Source organism: Hibiscus syriacus, unplaced genomic scaffold (genome assembly GCF_006381635.1).
Source record: "Hibiscus syriacus cultivar Baekdansim isolate YM2019G1 unplaced genomic scaffold, ASM638163v2 tig00110556_pilon, whole genome shotgun sequence".
In the NCBI taxonomy this organism is placed as follows: Eukaryota; Viridiplantae; Streptophyta; class Magnoliopsida; order Malvales; family Malvaceae; genus Hibiscus; species Hibiscus syriacus.
Genome location: NW_024062779.1, coordinates 5755907 through 5777493, shown reverse-complemented (window position 1 = coordinate 5777493; position 21587 = coordinate 5755907). Strand labels below are relative to the sequence as shown.

Here is a 21587-nt window from a genome sequence, read left to right as displayed (position 1 = left end):
TAATCATATGTGTAATATTATAATTTCATACATTTTTCCTATAACTACAATAAAGTCAAAACTGGTTTTCATATATTGTTATATCATATTAATGTAGATAATTCACTCCACCTTTAACACACATTAACAAAATACATTTGATAATTCTTACATTATAATCGAAACATTTACATAATATATTATTAATTTATAATAATAATAAAAATAAACTATTTATTATAAAACAAAATACGTGTCTGCTGAGTTGGCAAAGGCGCGTCCCCGGGACGCGCCTTCCACACGTGGCATCCAACTCAGCGAAAACGCGGGTAAAGCGCGTCCCCGGGGACGCGCCTTTACCAACTCAGTAGAAAGGGTGCTACTTCTGGAAATATTGGTCAAACGGTGTCAGAAAGGGAAAATTTAAAGTGTCAGTTATGTAATTTAGCCCTAAATATGAAAGCCTGTAACTTTGATTGTTCCGAGGACAGGTCCCCTGTACGCTTTTCCCATATTCTCGGTTGTCTGTCTGGTTGGCAAATTTATAAGTTTTTTAGTGAAAATAAAAATAAAAATATCAAGAATCAATTTATAAAATTTAAATTCTCTTCTATTTTAAATATTTTTTTATGCTTTTTAATAATTTATTTTTTATTGATGATTTAATTTTACCCCTTTCATATTTTTCAATTCCTAAAAATATTCTTAAATTCACACATTTAACATAAATTATTACGTCTGTTACAATAACCAAACGACGGAAGTAATGAATATTCTAAGCAAATCGAATGAAAACAATCATCGAGGTCGATTCCAACTCATCATCAATGTCATCTTCCTTCATATACACGTACAAATATGTAGTAATGGTCTTGAGTGCTGACCTGCTCCGCATTTTGGACCTCTACATCCGTTTCTATCCATGAGATTTTTTTAATGGGATGGATATTGGCTATACATAAATTATTTAATTTCCAACATAAATTTTGTGGACGTGGGATCGTAATTGTTTTTATTTGTATAATATTTCATTCATGTTTTAATTGCTTAATATTTCAATTTATATAAATTTAATAAGTTTGAAATTATGTGTTTTGTGTGTCTTAAGGGGTTGAATATTTTATGAGAAAAGCCCAGCTTTGGGCATAAAAACTTTACACGATGTTATTGGATCGACCGAACTTAAAGCCCAACAGACCTGCCCTTTCTGGGCCTTTAACTTAGCCTATTCTTTCTGAAATTAGAGCCCAATTCCAGCGATAAGCAAAGAGACACTCCGGGAATTATTGCAAGGCTAATGGGGTTGGATTCCTTGCCTGAAACAAGATGCCGTGGGTTCAGTCCATGGGAAACATAGACGACTCAGCTCTACATTGTCTTTCACAGATATGCCTACTTACATTGAGCTGGAAAATGAAAGAGTTTTTTATTCTCAACTTTGACGTCATGGATGCAAATCTCCTTGTAATTTGATGGGAGATGATGATCCAGATTGGTTATGCTCCAAATCCAACCATGAACTTGAAGATGTTACAGCTTACTTTGGATCAAAATTTCTTCTCAGATTAGCTTCTCATTCAATTTTCTTGACCTTTCCCTTGTGATATCAGCCCCTGTAAATTTTTTCCAACTGCAAAATTCTCTAGTCAAAGATATACGGCTTGCTAGTATCTATGTTCAGAACTTGTGTCAATTCTTGCTTCAATCTCTCAACTAAATATGGTTTGAGTTTTAATTCCTTGCCATTAAAGCTGTGGCTGACAGCAAATTAAACCCATTTCAAATTTCCTGGACATTATCCAAAATCTGCACAACTCGTAATGGTGATTTATTTAAGAAGTTAGTCAAAATCCTTGAGCTAGAGTTTGATTATGTAATTAGATATTAATCAACCAGATTAAGTAATGCACAGTACCTACACACCATAATTAAATAATCACATTGCAGGCAGCGCCGGCTGCAGGAGTCGGGGAGTGGAATCCCACTTTCTCAAATGGGGGAGTAAACTTTAACACAAGCAGGACTACCTTTTTCTTTCTTAGTTGATGTGATCACAACTACACAAATAGATCCTGAAGTCATGCCCATTGGACCTATCACTCGTGCAAAGGCAAAACAATTCAGGGAAGTACTTTCTCATAAGTGCCTTAATGTTTTAAAATCTTTTAATGAGAAAGAACCATTAGATAATAGGTTGTTTAATATGTTACATATTGAATATTAAATAACCTATAGTCCACATTATTATATACTACATTGCATAAGTTCATTTACTTAGTTTATTTCTTTATGTTAAGCATGTGGGTACATTCGGCCAACACTTGGGAGCTACATTGGAGCTAAATGGAGCATGTAACAACAAGGAAACTTACATGGGATCGATTAAGAGAGAGCACAAGGAACAATTGGTGAAAAATTGTCCGGAGGCCGTGAGCTCATAGCTGGATTGAGCTGAAGATTTGAGCTATAAGATGAACTCATTTCAGCTGGGGAGTTGCACCATCATCATCACCACTTATGACACTTCAAATATGTCCTAAGTCAAAATTTGTGAAATCGTACCTTTTCGCGAATAGTTGCCACCTCGAGAGGTACCTTTCCACAAAGAGCTGCCCAAACGTTCATCATGTTACAAGTCATCTAAAGCCAGCTCACCACCAGCTCATTCACACCTTAAATAGCTCAAACATGAAGGGACACCTTTCTCAAACATTGTGACCTTTCATGAATGATGCTGCCCATAAAGATGCCTTTTCATCTAGAAGCACGTTGGTGAAGAAATTGCAACCATTTGAAGCTTAAATCATCATGAGGAAGAATGCCATGCATATTCGGCCACATCACATGGCATGCACATGAGAGCATTTGGCGCCAAACATGATAAGGCACATGACTATTCGGCCAAGGAGAGGAAATTGGCGCCAAGATGAACAAGCATGCACCATTCGGCCAAGGGAGATGTTTCTCCACCCTTTGACCGAATCATTAAGGCCTTTCATGAAGAGTTAGCCGAACCATCACAAGCCTAAAAGACTTATTCATTCATCTCAAGCATTATGTATTTTCCTAGAGACATGTATCTAGCCGAAATAACTTGTAACCATTCGGCCAAGCCCTCTCATTTCCTATAATTAGAGTGGGTTGCCTTCATTTGTACGGATCTCATCTCATATATAAAATTACTCTTGTGAGTTATTTCTCTTCAAAGTTCTTGTGAACTTTATCGATTAAACAAGTGTAGTTCCTATACTTGTGGCGTCATTCCTTCCATTTTGATTCCTAAATTCCTAGATTGTTATCTAGTGGGTTGAAGACAATGTCACCACCCCTCAAGCAAGTTTGTGAAGACCGGGATTGTGCTCCTTAGTACTATTTCATCTTTGGCGTGTTTGAGATACAACATCACCACCATTGCCATTTCATCATCAACATCATCCATCGCTTCCATCAATTCCGCAGCCATCTCTATCTTTTATTTATTTCATTTCATTCTTATTATTTATTTTCATTACTTATATTATTACCCTTTATTAAGTCCATTATTAAACATATTTTCTTATCTTATTTTGCAGCCGAAACTTATAAATTCGAGGACATCAGTAATTGTCAATCCTAGATCGGGACACAATAAGGCTATCTACTCTTCTCACCAAAGTGTGTAGATTCGTCTTACATCAAGCGGTAATCAGAGCATAGTCGGATTGACAACAAAAGTGTCATTGGCGTGCAAAGCAAAAAAAGAAGTTCAAAAGAGAAAAAGACTCATTCAACAAAATTGGAGTGCAAAAAGAAAGAAAAGACAAAAAGAAGAAAAGAAGAAAAGAAGAAAAGAAAAGAAAAAGAGAAAGCAAGCCAAGGAAAGTGTTCTACCATAGCAAAGTACATCAAAGAGGCCATCTACACTAAGAGAAGATAACCTTATTGTTTCTTGTGAAAGGTTGCAGTAAGTGTTGTTTCTTGAATTGTAAGTCACCTCTTCCTTTTCTATCATTTCATTTTCCTTGTCTTCAACCATTTCTTTCTTTTAAATACCTTTGAATCCTTTCTTCTACCTTTCCATTTCTATTCTTTCTACCCTAACCATATTTGCAGCCGACGTACATAAGGAAGGAATTAACTTGTTCTAATATTGAGTAAGTTCTTCAAAGGACTTAGCAAGAGAAATTGAGTGGAAAAAGGCTATTGAGAGAGTGAGATCAGAAGGGGAATTGTTAAAAGCCAAATATATATATATATTCCCGAGAGTAAACACGAGTGTTGAGTGGAGTGATCTTATATTTTCTTTGGAGTGAACTTGTGAGACTTTGTGAGTGTGCTAGTAAGGTTTATTTTGTTTTATTTATCTACTAACAATGTCTCAAGTTTCAGGACAAGTTTTTGTAGTAAAAAGAGCCTTGAATATCCAGTCCATGGAGAATAATCAACGAGAGAACATTTTTTCACACTAGATGTCATGTAAACAACAAGGTTTGTTTCATGATTATTGATGGAGGAAGTTGTACCAATGTTGCAAGCACCTTAATGGTGGCTAAACTTGGACTCAAGACACTTAAACATCCTACACCATACAAGCTACAATGGCTAAATGATGGAGGAGAAGTTAAAGTCACCAAACAAGTCAACATTTCCTTTTCAATAGGGAAATACCAAGATCAAGTCCTTTGCGATGTCATTCCAATGAATGCGTGCCATATACTTCTAGGGAGGCCTTGGCAATTTGATAAGAAGGCTATCCATGATGGTTACACAAACCGGTACTCTTTCTATCACAATGAAAAGAAATTCATTTTGACTCATCTTTTACCAAATCAAGTGTCTGAAGATCAAGATGCTTTGAAGAAAAGCATTGAAGCTTTCAAATTTATCAAGGAAGAGGAACCAACGAAGATGAACATATATGCTGGAGGAAAAGACATTAGGAAACATTTGTTATCCTACAAAGCTCTAATTGTACTTAGGTACAAAGAAAGCTTAATTTTGACTAATATTCCAGAAGGTTTGCCTTCTTCTATTTCATCTTTATTGCAGGAATTTGAAGAATTTTTCCAGAAGATATTCCTAATGGATTGCCACCTATTAGAGGGATCGAACATCAAATTGATTTTATACCAGGTGCATCCATTCCAAACCGACCAGCATATAGAAGTAACCCTGAAGAAACCAAGGAACTTCAGAAACAAGTTGAAGAATTGATGGACAAAGGATACATACGAGAGAGTTTGAGTCCATGTGCTGTTCCGGTGTTACTTGTGCCCAAAAAGGATGGTTCATGGAGAATGTGTGTAGATTGTCGTGCTATCAATCAAATTACCATCAAATACCGACATCCTATACCAAGACTTGATGATATGTTGGATGAATTGAGTGGAGCCACTATGTTCTCTAAAATTGATTTAAAGAGTGGATATCATCAAATCAGAATGCGAGAAGGAGACGAGTGGAAGACCGCATTCAAAACAAAGCAAGGATTGTACGAATGGATGGTGATGCCTTTCGGATTAACAAACGCACCAAGCACCTTCATGAGGTTAATGAATCATGTACTCAGGCCATTCATCGGTAAGTTTTGTGTGGTTTATTTTGATGATATTCTTATTTATAGTCATGACTTGGAATTACATGTGCAACACTTGAGGTATGTTCTTGAAACCCTTCAAAAGGAAAAGCTTTATGCAAACATGAAGAAATGTGTCTTTTGCACTAACAGTTTAACCTTCTTATGCTTTATTGTAAGTTCACAGGGACTTGAAGTTGATCCTGAAAAGATCAAAGCCATTCAAGAATGGCCTACACCTACTTCAATTAGTCAAGTCTGAAGTTTTCATGGTCTTGCAAGTTTTTACAGAAGGTTTGTGCCTAATTTTAGTTCTATTGCCACCCCCTTAACAGGATCATTAAAAAGAATTCAATCTTTTCATGGGGCAAAGAAAAGAAGATGCCTTTAACGAAATGAAGGAATGTCTAACCAAGGCACTTTACTTGCATTACCTAACTTTGATAAGACTTTTGAAGTGGAATGTGATGCTTCTGGAATCGGAATTGGGGCTGTTTTGACTCAAGAAGGACGACCCATTGCATATTTTAGTGAAAAGTTGAATGGTTCCGTGCTAAACTATCCAACTTATGATAAAGAGATGTATTCTCTTATAAGGGCACTTGAAGTTTGGCAGCATTATCTTCTACCAAAGGAATTCGTCATACACACCGACCATGAAGCCTTAAAGCATATCAAGGGCCAACATAAGTTAAACAAGCGGCATGCCAAATGGGTGGAGTTTTTGGAGTCATTCCCTTATGTCATTCATTACAAGAAAGGTAAAGAAAACATTGTAGCCGATGCTCTATCTCGAAGGTATGTTCTCATTAATGCTCTTGATTCAAAGTTAATTGGGTTTTCATATATTAAAGATTGCTATGCTACTGACCATGACTTTGAAGAAAAGTATAAGGCTTGTGAGAAAGGTGCATATGAAAAGTTTTATAGGCATGAAGGATATCTATTCAAAGAAGGGCGTCTATGCATTCCTCAAGGATCCCTTCGAGAAGTGCTTGTTCGAGAAGCACATGAAGGAGGTCTCATGGGTCATTTTGGAGTAAGCAAAACATTGGAAATTTTGAAACAACACCTTTATTGGCCTAAGATGAAGAGAGACGTTGAAAGGGTATGTGAACGATGTGTCACTTGCAAAAGGGCAAAATCAAAGGTTATGCCTCATGGACTTTACATGCCTCTACCTATTCCTCAAGCACCATGGGTTGACATATCAATGGACTTTGTGATGGGACTACCAAGGACCAAGAATGGACGAGATTCAATATTTGTTGTTGTAGATCGTTTTTCCAAAATGGCAAATTTCATACCATGCCACAAGACAGACGATGCAACACATGTGGCTAACTTGTTCTTCAAAGAAATTGTGAGATTACATGGCGTTCCAAGAACTATAGTTTCTGATAGAGATGTCAAATTTCTTAGCCATTTCTGGAGGACGTTATGGAGTAAGATTGGGACAAAGTTGCTTTTCTCCACAACGTGTTACCCTCAAACAGATGGGCAAACCGAAGTGGTAAATCGGGTACTATCAACATTGTTGAGATCTATCATCAAAAAGAACATCAAAGCTTGGGAGGAATGTTTACCACACGTTGAATTTGCATATAATCGGGCATTCCATTCAACAACCAAGATGTCACCATTTGAGGTAGTATATGGATTTAACCCCTTAACACCTTTAGATCTTCTTCCTTTGCCTCAGGAACACATGATCAACAAAGATGGCAAGAGCAAGGCTGAGTTCATTAAGAAACTTCATCAGCAAGTTCGAGACAATATAGAAAAACGGAAAGACAATATGAACAACAAGCAAATAAGGGACGCAAGCCACTAAAATTGGAAGAAGGTGATTGGATGTGGGTGTATTTCAGAAAAGAACGTTTCCCTTCCCAAAGGAAATCCAAATTGTTTCCAAGAGGAGATGGACCATTCCAAATCATTAAGAAGATCAATGATAATGCATACAAATTGGATCTACCTGGTGAATACAATGTAAGTGCAACTTTTAATATTTCAGATCTTTCTCCATTTGAAGACAACGAAGATTTGAGGACAAATCGCTCAAAAGAAGGGGAGGATGATGTGATCACAACTACACAAATAGATCCTGAAGTCATGCCCATTGGACCTATCACTCGTGCAAAGGCAAAACAATTCAGGGAAGTACTTTCTCATAAGTGCCTTAATGTTTTAAAATCTTTTAATGAGAAAGAACCATTAGATAATAGGTTGTTTAATATGTTACATATTGAATATTAAATAACCTATAGTCCACATTATTATATACTACATTGCATAAGTTCATTTACTTAGTTTATTTCTTTATGTTAAGCATGTGGGTACATTCGGCCAACACTTGGGAGCTACATTGGAGCTAAATGGAGCATGTAACAGCAAGGAAACTTACATGGGATCGATTAAGAGAGAGCACAAGAAACAATTGGTGAAAAGTTGTCCGGAGGCCGTGAGCTCATAGCTGGATTGAGCTGAAGATTTGAGCTACAAGATGAACTCATTTCAGCTGGGGAGTTGCACCATCATCATCACCACTTAGGACACTTCAAATATGTCCTAAGTCAAAATTTGTGAAATCGTACCTTTTCGCGAATAGTTGCCACCTCGAGAGGTATCTTTCCACAAGGAGCTGCCCAAACGTTCATCATGTTACCAGCTCATTCACACCTTAAATAGCTCAAACATGAAGGGACACCTTTCTCAAACATTGTGACCTTTCATGAATGATGCTGCCCATAAAGATGCCTTTTCATCTAGAAGCACGTTGGTGAAGAAATTGCAACCATTGGAAGCTTAAATCATCATGAGGAAGAATGCCATGCATATTCGGCCACATCACATGGCATGCACATGAGAGCATTTGGCGCCAAACATGATAAGGCACATGACTATTCGGCCAAGGAGAGGAAATTGGCGCCAAGATGAACAAGCATGCACCATTCGGCCAAGGGAGATGTTTCTCCACCCTTTGACCGAATCATTAAGGCCTTTCATGAAGAGTTAGCCGAACCATCACAAGCCTAAAGGACTTATTCATTCATCTCAAGCACTATGTATTTTCCTAGAGACATGTATCTAGCCGAAATAACTTGTAACCATTCGGCCAAGCCCTCTCATTTCCTATAAATAGAGTGGCTTGCCTTCATTTGTACGGATCTCATCTCATATATAAAACTACTCTTGTGAGTTATTTCTCTTCAAGTTCTTGTGAACTTTATTGATTAAACAAGTGTAGTTCCTATACTTGTGGCGTCATTCCTTCCATTTTGATTCCTAAATTCCTAGATTGTTATCTAGTGGGTTGAAGACACTATCACCACCCCTCAAGCAAGTTTGTGAAGACCGGGATTGTGCTCCTTAGCACTATTTCATCTTTGGCGTGTTTGAGATACAACATCACCACCATTGCCATTTCATCATCAACATCATCCATCGCTTCCATCAATTCCGCAGCCATCTTATCTTTTATTTATTTTATTTCATTCTTATTATTTATTTTCATTACTTATATTATTACCCTTTATTAAGTCCATATTAAACATATTTTCTTATCTTATTTTACAGCCCAAACTTATAAATTCGAAGACATTAGTACTTGTCAATCCTAGATCGGGACACAATAAGGCTATCTACTATTCTCACCAAAGTGTGTAGATTCGCCTTACATCATTAGTGCTCAAAACAATTACACCCACTTTGGATCATGGAATCTCACTTTCTCAAATGAAAAAAGTAGGATTTCACAATAAAAAGTTTGATAGCTACATAACATTGTAAAGATAGAAATATTACAGTTGTGGAATCAAAACAAAACATACATCAATTATTTGCTTTGTGTAAAGAAATAGAACTCTTCATGGTGTTCTAAGAAAGCAGAAGCTGGATGCCATCAATTCCCATTTTTTACGCCTAAGGGAAGAAAGCATGTTAATGATTCAACACTACCAGGACAGGGAAAAGGATAAGCAAGTTTTAACAGACAAAACAGATTATATTAATTAAATAATGCACTGGTTTTTTGGTACATAAAATGTGAACATGTCCCCCCAACTGAAAATATACTAAATATAATCAGTGCACTTGCTTCCATTAGCAGATTGAAATGAATGTAACCCTGAAACATTGGCCTAATTCTACCCTCTTCGGCTTTGGGGATGAAATAAGGAAACCGTACGAAGAAGCGAACCGAATCCTGTGACTAAAAAGAATAACAGATAATTATTCTTTAGAACCTAAGAGCAGTTATGGCAGACACCTTTTGTTCTCTGCTCACCTTGTATTCTCTCCTGGTCCATTTCATTCCAATTATAAACGCTGAATATTGATGAAAAGTTAAAAAAATGGGGAAAAAGAAAAAGTAGTTAAAGGTTAACTTGGGAGATAATGGTGGGGATAGCTTTGCTTTTAGGTCACCATCTGTTTCTGCTCCATGTACAACTGCTCCACCCAGGCAGCGACCATTTCAGCACCTCCGTTGTTGTTGTTGTTGTTATGATGACACTGCTGCTCGTCGTCAAAACTTAACTGCCCGGCAAGAGGAGGGTCCACTACCAGAGACTGCACCCAAGACACATCAGGCTCATCAGAAGTCGGTGATATGGCATGAGCTGCATTTACCAAATTACTTCCACTACTTCGGAACCCAAAGGAAGCAGATTTTCTTAGTTTATTTAGCTCTTCTCCATGTATGCCCCAGTCTAGTTTACCATCAGGGGAAACCCAATCTGATAGGTTAGATGTCATCCCACTTGCTGAAGATGCTGGTGAAGAAAGCCCTGAATGACGGTTTACAGCAGTACGCTCAACAAAGCTCTGGCTCCGCTTTGCAAAGGCAGCCGACCTTGAACTTAAAACAGCAGCTGCAGATGGCCCAGATGGATCAATCCCAAAGGATGCAGATGTCCTCACGGGAGAGGATGGCAGATTTGATGGGTAGCTAGGGCGGAGCTGCTGATTAATACTCCGGAGCGTATGAACTCCGGCGGGAGATTGCAGCTGAGATCCTGAAGCATCAAGTGAGAGTCCTTGTATTTGTGACATAATACTAGGATCAGGAGATCCAAAAATATCTTCAAGGTTAGTCGGCTTCACCCCTCCCAATCTGTTTATCTCACTAGTTCGATCACCAGAGGCAAAAAATGATGCAGAATTTTTCCAGCTGGTTGGGGAGGAAAGGCCTGTCATCTCATCAATCAACTGCTGCTGCTGGGGACGATGCTGACTTTCCAGGCCCAATAGTTCCATGTCTAAATCCATATCCCGAACACTAACAGTAGTTTTCAATCTACTACCAGGAAGCTGCAAGGTAGGAGGTATGATATTTGACTGATTTGGCCACATTGATCCAGCCATAGGAGAAGAGGCACCGGTTGGGGTCAAGAGCGGAGTTGACATTGGAGGTATCATAACAGATGGGGAGCCAGGTGCAAATGGGCTCATGGGACCCATGTCTAGTGAAGAACTAGTAGCCAAGTAAGATCTCGGGGAAGGCACTGCTGAACCTGTTGAAGCATACAAGGGACGAAGCTCCTCAGGCTTGTGAGCAAAGAAACAAACCCTCCTCGTGCAATTAGTCTCATCCTTGCATAATCGAGTTCGGTACTGAGCAGGATGAAGCCAGCACTCGAAAATACCATGAGCGTACTCGCAGTTATCACCTTGCCTACAGGATCCCTTACGAAATTCAGGGCAAGGGACACAACTATAGTGATATTTCCTAGGATCACGCCTCCTTGCATTCTCCCCAGGATGAACAAAGGGGCACTCAGTCCAATCATGAGAATAGGCCCTCGAACAAGGCTTGACCTTGAAGGTATACATCCTAAACTCATCAGTACCATAAATTCCATTCTTAATGTCCGGAAGAGTAAGATCAACGGGATACTCTTTCCTCTCAGTCCCATCTTTCGAAACTCGGGGCGTCGCGTACTCCTGCTCCTCCATCCCTCCCATTTCATTTCCTAACTGAGCAGGCAAGCTGTCCATCTCACTACCACTGCCACTTACTTTCAACAAAGACTCCAGCACCTTCTTCCTCAAGCCAAAAGCCGAGCTACGAACCGGAGCAATCAAATCACTAGGCCGTTTTCCATTAGCATCAAGAGAATCGGCATCAGCAGAAGCATGAAGCAAGGTTTTGACAACCTCAGCGGAATCAAAGGAGCCACCAGCAGCAGCACAGTGGAGAGCCATGGCCCCATCCGAACCACAAGCCCTGTTAACATCAACACGACCACTTTCAACAATATAATTCACCACATCCTTGCTCCCAAACAAGGAAGCAATCAAAAGAGGTGTCCTTTCTTCAAACCCCATCTTCTTCGAACCCAATCGCCTTCCGTACCACAAGCTTGGCTCATCGATATCATGACCCTCCTCTTCAACAGCAGTTTTAAAGGCAATCAAATCATTTGAAGCCGAAAATCCCAACAAAACCGAGAACTTTTGAGAAACCCCATCTTCTTTACCAGACTCGCCCTCCATGATTAAACCACTTTGAGTTGCCTTCCTCTTTGGACCACTGCACATCGAAATTTATCTTCTCTGCAAAAGAGAGAGAGAAAGAGGCTTAAATTAAATCCCACAGTTTATTAAATCAAACCCAAGGCATCATATTTTTCCCCGTAAAAGCATTCAAATTTTGTAGATAAGGATCTGATCATTAAAAACCACAACCATTAACAACATACCAAATAAACTCACCCGAGAATTAAAAGAAATCAAGACATAAAGTTAAAACCCAAAAAAAAAAACCAAGAAACGCAGTTACAAAAACCTGATAAAAAATAAACCGCACATGCAGAAACACTCCACTCCAATCTCCAAACATGGTACTATCATACAAAAATAACTACCCCAACAAAAAAAACACTTCAAAGTTTCATTCTTTTTCACATCTTTCCCACAAAGAAAACAGAACATGAACAAAACAGAAACACAGGAGAAAACAGAGAGACAGAGAGAGAAAACACACCTTCGAAACACAAAATTTTGAGGACAATAACAGAAACCCAGAATGTCCCTTTGAGGTTTCAGGAAGGGAAAAACAACCTTTGTGTGTTTTAAACTTGAAAGTTCAAACCCGAGCGTAAAAGAGAGAGAGAAAGCGAGAAATGGAAGAAGCAGAAGAAAAGACAATTATTTTTTTAATCTCAACCTTAAACCACATACATAAATTCAAAAAATAATTTAAAATCACATATAATAAGCTTTAACAACCTTATGGAATTAAAAAATTTAAATTTCGGATTTTTTTTATTTTCTAAATAGATTAAAATATTTTATTCTTATAATGAAAATAGTCAAAAAGAATGAATCCCTTTTTTCCCACTAAAAATTTGAGACCCGTCAAATGCACATGAAATTGGAAATTAAACTCAAATTTTCCTTTTTATTATACTTGGTGGGAAATGTTTAAGTGGGGAGGGGTCCACGGAGGGAGCGCTTAATATCTACCTGCTTTCAAATGATAAACCGACACGTGTGTGTATTACCTGTCTGTGAAGGACGTGGGCTGTGAGGATATTGTTTTAAGGAGGCGAAATTCGTTGACGCCGTCGACGAATCGCAGCGTTTCGATACATTCTAGAAGGAGCGTTTGTCTGTCCTTTTTTATATCCTTTTCGTCAATTCAATTTAATACTAAATATATATACTCCATAAAAATAAATCAAATTTTGGCAATTTTTATGACAGGGTGAAATCCAGCATTAACTTGCATACTATACATTAGTATAATAATTGAGGAGCGATTAAGTTTTTTAAATTGTAATTTAATTTGATTTGATTTATATATAATTTTAAAATACTATAACTCAACAAAAGTACTTAAAAAGAATATATGCATATACAAATTTATTATAATGGAAATGAAAATTATGTGATGACTGAAGTCAATTTCTCTCTTAAATTTCAAATAATAATATTTTTTATTAATTTGGGATAAGTATAAAAGATAAATTTTATTCATTTGACATTAAACGTTCACACACTTGAATTTTTTGTGTTCGAACCCGATATCTGAAATAATAACAATAATTTATTAATACCAAATAATAATAAGGGTAAATTATACCAGAGACTACCCAATTATAGTCCCTTTTCATTTCGACCTCCATTTTTAAATTATTGTCAATCAGACTACCCAACCGTTAACAGTTAATAGAAATGTTGACATAGCAGTTAATAAAATTAATATAATTTACATTTAGTCCTTATTACTTACAAAATTTATCAAATTTATCATAATTTCAAATTAATTCAATATATTTAATCTTATAATAATATGAATACATGTGTCACAATATTATTAGAGGTTTTTTATTTAATTTAAATATTTTCTTCTTTCAATTAGGTGGTGACATGTGACACCACATAAGAAAGGAAAATAAATTGAATAGAAAGGCTCTGGTGGGGAGTTGGACTTGGGTGTCCAAAGAGGCAAAGTAACAGATAGACCCGCTGCACCAAGACCAGCTTTGGTGTTTTGATTACAGCACTCAATATTTACTTTATAATAATGAAGGGAAAAAAATGAAAACAAAAATAATATATTTATACTGATCATATTCAAATATATATATATATATATATAAAGGTAAACTAATAATTTATAGTGCGTTGGGTCCAGGATTTCTTATTTTAAACCTGATCCCCGACTTGATATTAATATATTAATATTTTTAAATAGTTAAAATAATATATTTATAATTATTTATTATAATTTAAATAATAAAAAATATATTTTTACCTTAAACCCAAACTAATTCAAATATATATAAGGGTAAATTAATATTTTATACCAAGTTGGATTAGGTGGATAATTTTTTATCTGATCAAATTGGGTTTAAGGCAAAAATATTTTTTTATACTTTTAAATTATAAAAAATAATTATAAATATAATATTTTAACTATTTTAAAATATTAATATATTCGTATCTGGTCGGGGTAGGGTTGGATTTAATGTAAGAAATCCTTGACCCAACCCAGTAAATATTAATATATAGCATATGCAGTGTATTTGAACTTAAAAGGTTTGCTTGGTTCAATGGTTAAACACTTGTTCAAGCTCCAAAGGAACCCAGGTTTGATCCCCTGCTCCCATATATATATATATATATAATATATAAGTAACAGTGACCAAGTGTGTAATTATATGAATTTTTTATCGGTTAGTGGTCAGATTGAATGCATTTAAATAGTTGGATGGTCTGATTAACAAGAATTCAAAAATGGTAGTCGAAATGAAAAGGAACTATAGTTGGATGATCTCTTATATAGTTAACCCTAAAAATAGTTGAAGTGTCTGTTTAGAGATGATATGAATGAATCGAAGGGCAGTGATTTGTTTTAAAGAGGAGTTTGACTAGTAAAAATGAAATGAATACTTAGAGAAAAGTCCTTGGACTGCTGCAATAAAGGACCCCACCTCTACAGTTTACATATAGGAATGGGACCCAATTGAAAAAAGATTAGTAAATTGATGCTACTTTCCATGAATGAACAGCACAAACCTGCATTTTTAATCTTGTTTTTTAGTCTCAAGTAAATGCAAGATTTTAAATTAAGCAGTTAACATATTAGAATTTAGATTCATAACAAGGTTGCACAATTGAAAGAGAATAACTTTCATTGCAATTTGTAAGATTGATTGAATTTGTGATGTAAACAATTACCAGCAGCAAATTAAGCCAAAGCAATCAAAAAGTCAAGAGTTGTCCTACAGAAATTGCAGGAGGGGAGCTTTCTTGATCCACAATGTGAGCTTTAAATGGAGTGGACCACCTGCCTTTATTTATTTTTCCCTTAAAAATCACTATGCATTGTGGAAAAATCTTGATGTTGATATTGTAATTTTAATCTTAAACTTTTAAAAGATTATTAAATTAAACAGCAAATAGAACTTCTATGTTGCTTCGAGGCATCATCACTTCCAAATTTAGGCTCCAGAAATCCAAAAAATCTTATTTAGAAAAGATAGCATTGGTTTAGATATATTAGCTTTCGGATGAGCATTTTTTGTTCACAAAAGGTACGTAAACGAGTCGGTTTAAAACAGGAGAAACATGAAGAACCGACTTTAAATTTGTTCATTGCCGATTTAAAACATTAGGCAGTGACCCACAAAACTTGGTAGCTTTAAATAAGAAACATAGCCCACAGGGAAAGAAGCTCTAGCAATCTATGAACAAAACAACAGCAATAAACAAGTAGGAAGGTCGAGTTGGGACTCATGGTTTTAGGGAAAAAAGGGGTTAGGCAGCGTAGTAGTGCTAGAGGTCCAGTCTCATTGTGTATTTTGAAGACAGTCATTGGACAAGGAGAGCGTTATACACTTTGGTAAATACAACACAAAAAATAACATTACCCCAAAAGAATGCAGGCTTTTAGATAACTTGGAAGCTACATTATGCATTTAATTACATGGTCAAAAAACAAAAAGAAGAATAGAGCATTAGTTGAGATTAATTTTTGCAGGAAGACGTATTCCAGGAGCTTGTTCCTTCACAACATCACCTTTATATGCAACCAATTTCAAAACAGATTGAGGAGTGAGATTGTATTTTTGCCCAGCCTCCGCTAAGCTTCTTCCGAGAACTTCCGCAACCCAATCTTCGATCGCCTCCTTTTTGTCAGAAAGCCAGGCAGCAGCAAGCATTTGTACCATTACTTCTTCATCAATCTCCAATGCAACCTCTGTTCCCACCGTCCTTTGACATTGTGAGCTGATTTCCTTCACAATTTTATCAGCAACTTCATCGAAATCGAATGGCTTGAAATGTATCTTTTTATATACTTGGCTAAATAATTCTTCCCACCAATTTTCTGAGCTTTCAGACGACTCACTTTTCGACAACCCCAGACCCATGTCCTCCTCATCTGCCTCCTCCACAGGAAAATTTAAGTCCAGACAAGACCTAGGCACTTTGTGCTCTCGTTCTCCTGTGTCTGTTTTTTCTAGCTCGGATGACTCAACAGCATTCCTCGTCTTTCTTTTATTAGCAGATGTAAAAGTGGAAGCTTCTTTAACTGTTGTAACCCTGACGCCCATGTAGTTGCTTTTGCCTGCATCATCAGATGCAGAGCCAACCAGGATCTGCATTTGCCAGTTTTTGGCTCCAAGTATTCTTCTCTCGGGGAATTTCACGTCTTTGTTCCCACAGATAACATTTACATTACCTTTTGTGATGGAGGATGATGTTGTTATAAGAACCATATTGTTGATGCTTATTTCTCGTCCATGCGAATCTGGAAATTTACCCGTTCTAATAGCCAGGTCCAAACTATGTTGGACACCATAATCGGCCTTATCAACATTTTCAAGGAAGACAACAGAATGAGGTTTCTTTCTTAGCTCCTCGGCAATCAAGTCGGACACTGTTTTCCCTCTAGACATCTCATCATGCCTGTTCAACTCTTTGCATTCAAAGATCGAGTTTGGGTGGCCAAGTTTGCCTTGTGAGCTCAAATCCAAGGAAACTAAGCATTCCTGGCTGCCAAATAGTACATCAGCAAGTGCTGAAGCAATTCTTTTTTTCCCAACTCTGTCCGGACCGAGGAAAGTAAGCCAATTATCCCCTTTACAGTTAATACCACGAAAGCTTCGATACTTGTGCCTTACTTGGGATACAGCTTGGCTGACAGAATTAACAGCTTCATCCTGCCAGCCAACTTTCTCAGCAAGAGCTTTCTTAATGGACTTGTAATCTCCTAGATCAAACTGCTCTCCTGATGAAGGAACAGAGCATGATGAAGATTGCGCAAACTGATATGAAGTGACCTCACTATTTGCATCAAATTCAGTAGACACGGAGCCTGAGAAGCGCTGAAGATGTTCTCGATGATTTAGCGATTTTGTAGTTTTCGATTCCTGAGTGGTTGATGCATATATCGTTCCCAACTTTAAATCTGTAGTGACTGGAGGAACAAATGAAGATGGTGTGCGTCCAGAACAAGAGCTCAGACTTTGTTGAGGGTGATGGAACCAGGGCACATCTTTATCAGTTTGCTGAGTTACGCTTGGAACATCCACATGTAACACGGAGTGGAAATTCATATTCCTACCTTCAGAAGTACACGATATCGATGGAGTACTTTTTGGTAGAAAATTTGTTTGCATGTGAATTTGCCTGCCAGGACTCTGATTGGGAAATAGACTTTCATTAATAGACAGATCTCCATTGCTTGTTTGCTTCTGGTCCATGGAAAACTGAGGACCCTTAACAATTGGAACTTGAGACATGGAGGGATTAATATCTGACTTGGTGAATGTCGGAGTGCAGTGTACACGTTGGCAAATATCATTCCACTTTTTCTGCAACCCAAAAACTTTAGCACTTAACATGGATTCACCAGCTTTAGTCTGCACTGAACGACGAATCACGTTCTTAAAAAAACAATAATTTTATTAATGAAATACAACATATGGCCAATGCTTAGAATGGATAAAAGTCGAGCACAAAACTGAAGATTTCGAAACCTAAAGTGCCAACTCACCTTTGCCACATCCTCTCCCTTGCCTGTGTCAACAGCTGCCATTCGTAACCAAGAAGGCAAGTTTTCTGAATACTGATCAGCAACCGAAACTGCAGATCCTGCCTTCTTCAAGGCATCAACTTCTTGTTCGTACTTCTCATTGCAAAGGTTACATCGAGGAATAGATTGATTCCAGCCACTTAAAGGGCTTTTCAAATCTGATGGTGTAGGGAATAAGCCACCAAATGGAACAAACGACCTCATCAAGCTGTAAGAATATCATGACTGTGAGATCAAATGAGTGGAAACTGCTAGAACCTAAAGCGCATATGTTTTTTTCCATTTTGGATACATGAGAGTATCATTCATCCAAGAAGAAGCAAGACTTAAAAACTATGTCCAGTTCTTTGCTCCAAAACCTAGATACATGACTTAAATACAATATTAAGATATTATAAACTGACATCTGCAACTCCACCTGATACCCTGAATCTGATATGGGATCAAATATTTATTTTTTATAGCCTTTATCTTAAAAAGTGCTACATTTTATTAGTACTGTAAAAGACAACAAAACCATGAGACATGAAACCTTTTTTTAAACTAGTAGTAGTACTACATCACAAATATTTATTGAATGCATGTACTGGCAAGAACCACAGGATTATCAAGTAGATAAAAGCAGCTAACAGTAGAACCTTTTTAATAACCAAAACATTGTTTCAAATCCAAATAAAAGACATGGAAGGAAAGCAGAATGCCCACCTGGATTTGGGGTAAGCTCCATCAAAAGAACTCTTGGAAGAAGTAATAGGCAACAATTGCAAATCCCAATCTTTTTCTACATTGGGAAACTTATCACAAAACTTCCTATATATTTCAACACTATCTACAGCTCCCATCAACCATAATCTCCTTCTATAAACTTCCATTAAACTTGCTAATCTCAGAACCAAGGGACTAACAAAATCACCTAACGCCCCATCAAAAATCAACCCTTTTAAATCCCCAAAATGTAAAACCACTCCCCCTCCTCCGGATCCATTACACTTCTCCAAAGTAGCTTCCACTTCCTTCAACTTTAAACCCATTTTTTCCTCATTTCCCTCGTTAACAATCTCATTAATCTCCTTTTCAATCGATATCACAATCAATCCAGCCAAATCACCATCCAAGATGCCAGATTTCCCCTTTGTTAAGCTCTCTGTAAATGCCCTCAAAGCTTCAATAGCACAAACCCCAACAAGCAATGGGCTTTTCCCGCTATTTTTAGCCATAACTTCACTGATTCTCTTACAATTCTCATCAACCCCATCTTCTTGCCCGGGAAACAGTAAATTGTAACCGACCCGACCAGAAACTGAATCCGTTAAGTTACACAGAAATATAGGCGGGCAATGGGCACGGGAAAACCGAGAAGAAACTTGGGTTACCGGCGGCCGAACTAATGCTAACTTTATGTCACAGCTACGAAACCCGGCTTCCCCAAAAACCCGACTAACAATCGGATCATCGAGAATAGATAAAATTAAGTATTTAAGCTCAACCTTCAAAATTGCCTGCGCTTGGGAGCAACCGGTGGCGATAGCGTTACTGTTATTGCTACTGTGTAACTGTTGTAAATGGTAACTTTCTGGATGACGCCGTTGACTGGCTTGCGACCGTTTGATTGCCGCCATCAGTGAGTTGGAGATCGGAGGGTCCTCGTCGGACTTCGATGAAGGTAAACGGTCGAGTGAAACTCCGACAGAAAGCTCCAACGCGCGGAATTGAAGTCGAGACGGGTACGCGCTGCTACGTGCTCGCGTACATGCCTCTCGGAGAGTGGATGACGGTAAGGAAAGCAACGCCGACACAGCGTGGAGCGATGTCGTTTGTGCATGGCTTCTTCTACGCGCTACGGCCACAGCCTCATCTAAAGCACTTGCCGTTTCTTCTGTTAAGAATTGCCGAGCTGCGGTTACCGACGTCGGCATCGCCGGCCAGCACAAAAAAAATCTACACAAGAAACAAATATTGATTTTAAAAACCCCTTACCCAGACCCCATACCGAATGCAAAGACTATGAAAACCCATTAAATTTACTAGTGAAAAAACTAGACATAAACCTACCAACCACTGCCTTGCCAAGATGAAAGTAAATGAAAACGAACTAAAATAAAAATAAACCCAGATGTTAATTTCCTACATAAAGAATGCAATATTCAAAAGCTTTAAAAAACGATACCTTTATTGATGGGGGTTCAAAGGGTCCTGACACGCCCAGCTAATAAAACCATAAATAAACAAGGCATGGGTAAGTGGTAGAAACACAGAACAAAGTCTCTTTATAATATCAGAAATGGACTCCTTTCCAAAAAACCTAAGAGAATTTTCTCCGAATCAAAAGGAAGGAAATAGTATAGAGAGGGTGGAGACTTTAGGTTTAAATTCAAGAGATGTTTTACTGACAGGCAGAGGAAAAGGGGAGAGACGCTGCTGGAAACTGCAACGGCGATAGCAAAATAGATCAGAAAAGGAACGATTCCGGATTTTAGCAGGAGACAGAAGGAAAAAGGAGATGAGAGAGGGTAAAGAGGAAGGAAGGGGCGAGTTAACCTACTAGTTTTAAACTAAAAAAAACATTTAATTTTACATAAAGGCAACAAAAAACTCTTGTTGGTCCATAAGTCTGATTCGTAATTAATCCAATAGTTTTTCTTTTTCAGTGAGTGTTTACTTCAAAAACTTTTTGAAATAATTTATGGAGGAAGCGCGGAACTTGGAAGGAAGGGGAGACGGAGAGAAACAGAACCAGTTTTGGTTTGTTGGTTTAGTGTCAATGGGGTCATGTCAGCAGAAAAGGAACAAACAGATGGTGCGCATAGATTCTCCGTCACTCAAAAAGAAATATATTCTCACCATTTCCTTTCTCTATTACTATTATTTCATCTCATTGCTTGCTTTGTTAGTAAAAATCCATCTAATAATTTGCCTGTAAAAATAAATAATCTCGGACCAATTTTTTTTTTTTTTTTGTATTTATCAGATTTTAAAGATTAAAAAACTGTAAATGCAATTAATTATTTAACAAAGTAATAAATTAGGCGCTTTTACCCAAAAATACTCAAACAACGAAATATTATCTGTCAGACACTCTTTCTCTAAATATTATCGATCTAGAACTCTATTTAACAAATAGCAGATCATGAAGCGCACCTTTGAGAAATAAGGTAGATGGGGATGTTATTTATGGTATGGCAGATGATGATTGTCATTCCTTTTGCAAAGAATAACTTATAGGTATCTCGTTTAATTTTAACGGTGATTGAATACAATTATCATGGTTGGCTATAAATTTTCAACAGTTGAACGAAGACTATGCTGAGGAACAAACTAAAATATTTGTCCGAGCTTACATATTACAACTCATATGAGGGATATTGATATTCAAAAAATCTTGTAACCAAATTTATTATATATGATTGCGTCACCTCACAGATTTTTAAGTTGTCAGCTCATTTAGATGGGGTTCTTCGATTTTAACATCTCTGTATAGAGAAATGTGTAAAGCAACTGATTATC

The 21587-nt window shown here is 37.3% G+C and overlaps 2 protein-coding genes across 3 annotated transcripts; both read right to left on the bottom strand.

The window, feature by feature from the left end:
- Positions 1 to 5161: 5161 nt before the first annotated feature.
- On the bottom strand, positions 5162 to 20711 carry LOC120131674 (protein SMAX1-LIKE 6-like). 2 transcript variants are annotated; one of them, XM_039148610.1, is made up of 5 exons: positions 20251 to 20711; positions 18789 to 20021; positions 18045 to 18291; positions 16001 to 17910; positions 5162 to 5178 (listed from the first exon to the last, which is right to left on the bottom strand). In XM_039148610.1, the coding sequence occupies exons 2-4, from the start codon at positions 19997 to 19999 to the stop codon at positions 16003 to 16005; spliced, it is 3366 nt and encodes a 1121-aa protein (XP_039004541.1). In that variant the 5' UTR covers positions 20000 to 20021; positions 20251 to 20711; the 3' UTR covers positions 5162 to 5178; positions 16001 to 16002. The 2 variants fall into 2 exon arrangements, with proteins under 2 accessions (XP_039004541.1, XP_039004543.1); XM_039148612.1 differs by lacking the exon at positions 5162 to 5178 and having other exon boundaries at positions 15909 to 17910.
- LOC120131675 (zinc finger CCCH domain-containing protein 66-like) lies at positions 9742 to 12663 on the bottom strand. Its single transcript, XM_039148613.1, has 2 exons — positions 12522 to 12663; positions 9742 to 12091 (listed from the first exon to the last, which is right to left on the bottom strand). Exon 2 carries the CDS (start codon positions 12074 to 12076, stop codon positions 9953 to 9955), a length of 2124 nt encoding a protein of 707 aa, XP_039004544.1. The 5' UTR covers positions 12077 to 12091; positions 12522 to 12663; the 3' UTR covers positions 9742 to 9952.
- Positions 20712 to 21587: the final 876 nt, after the last annotated feature.

Excerpts from the sequence above, each read along its gene's own strand:
- LOC120131675 (XM_039148613.1), bottom strand. The coding sequence starts at position 12,076 with ATGTGCAGTGGTCCAAAGAGGAAGGCAACTCAAAGTGGTTTAATCATG.
- LOC120131674 (XM_039148610.1), bottom strand. The coding sequence starts at position 19,999 with ATGCCGACGTCGGTAACCGCAGCTCGGCAATTCTTAACAGAAGAAACG. Across the intron at positions 18,292-18,788 it reads GGAGCTTACCCCAAATCCAG|CTTGATGAGGTCGTTTGTTC; the intron begins GTGGGCATTCTG and ends ATATTCTTACAG. Across the intron at positions 17,911-18,044 it reads AGGGAGAGGATGTGGCAAAG|ACTAAAGCTGGTGAATCCAT; the intron begins GTGAGTTGGCAC and ends CGTTCAGTGCAG.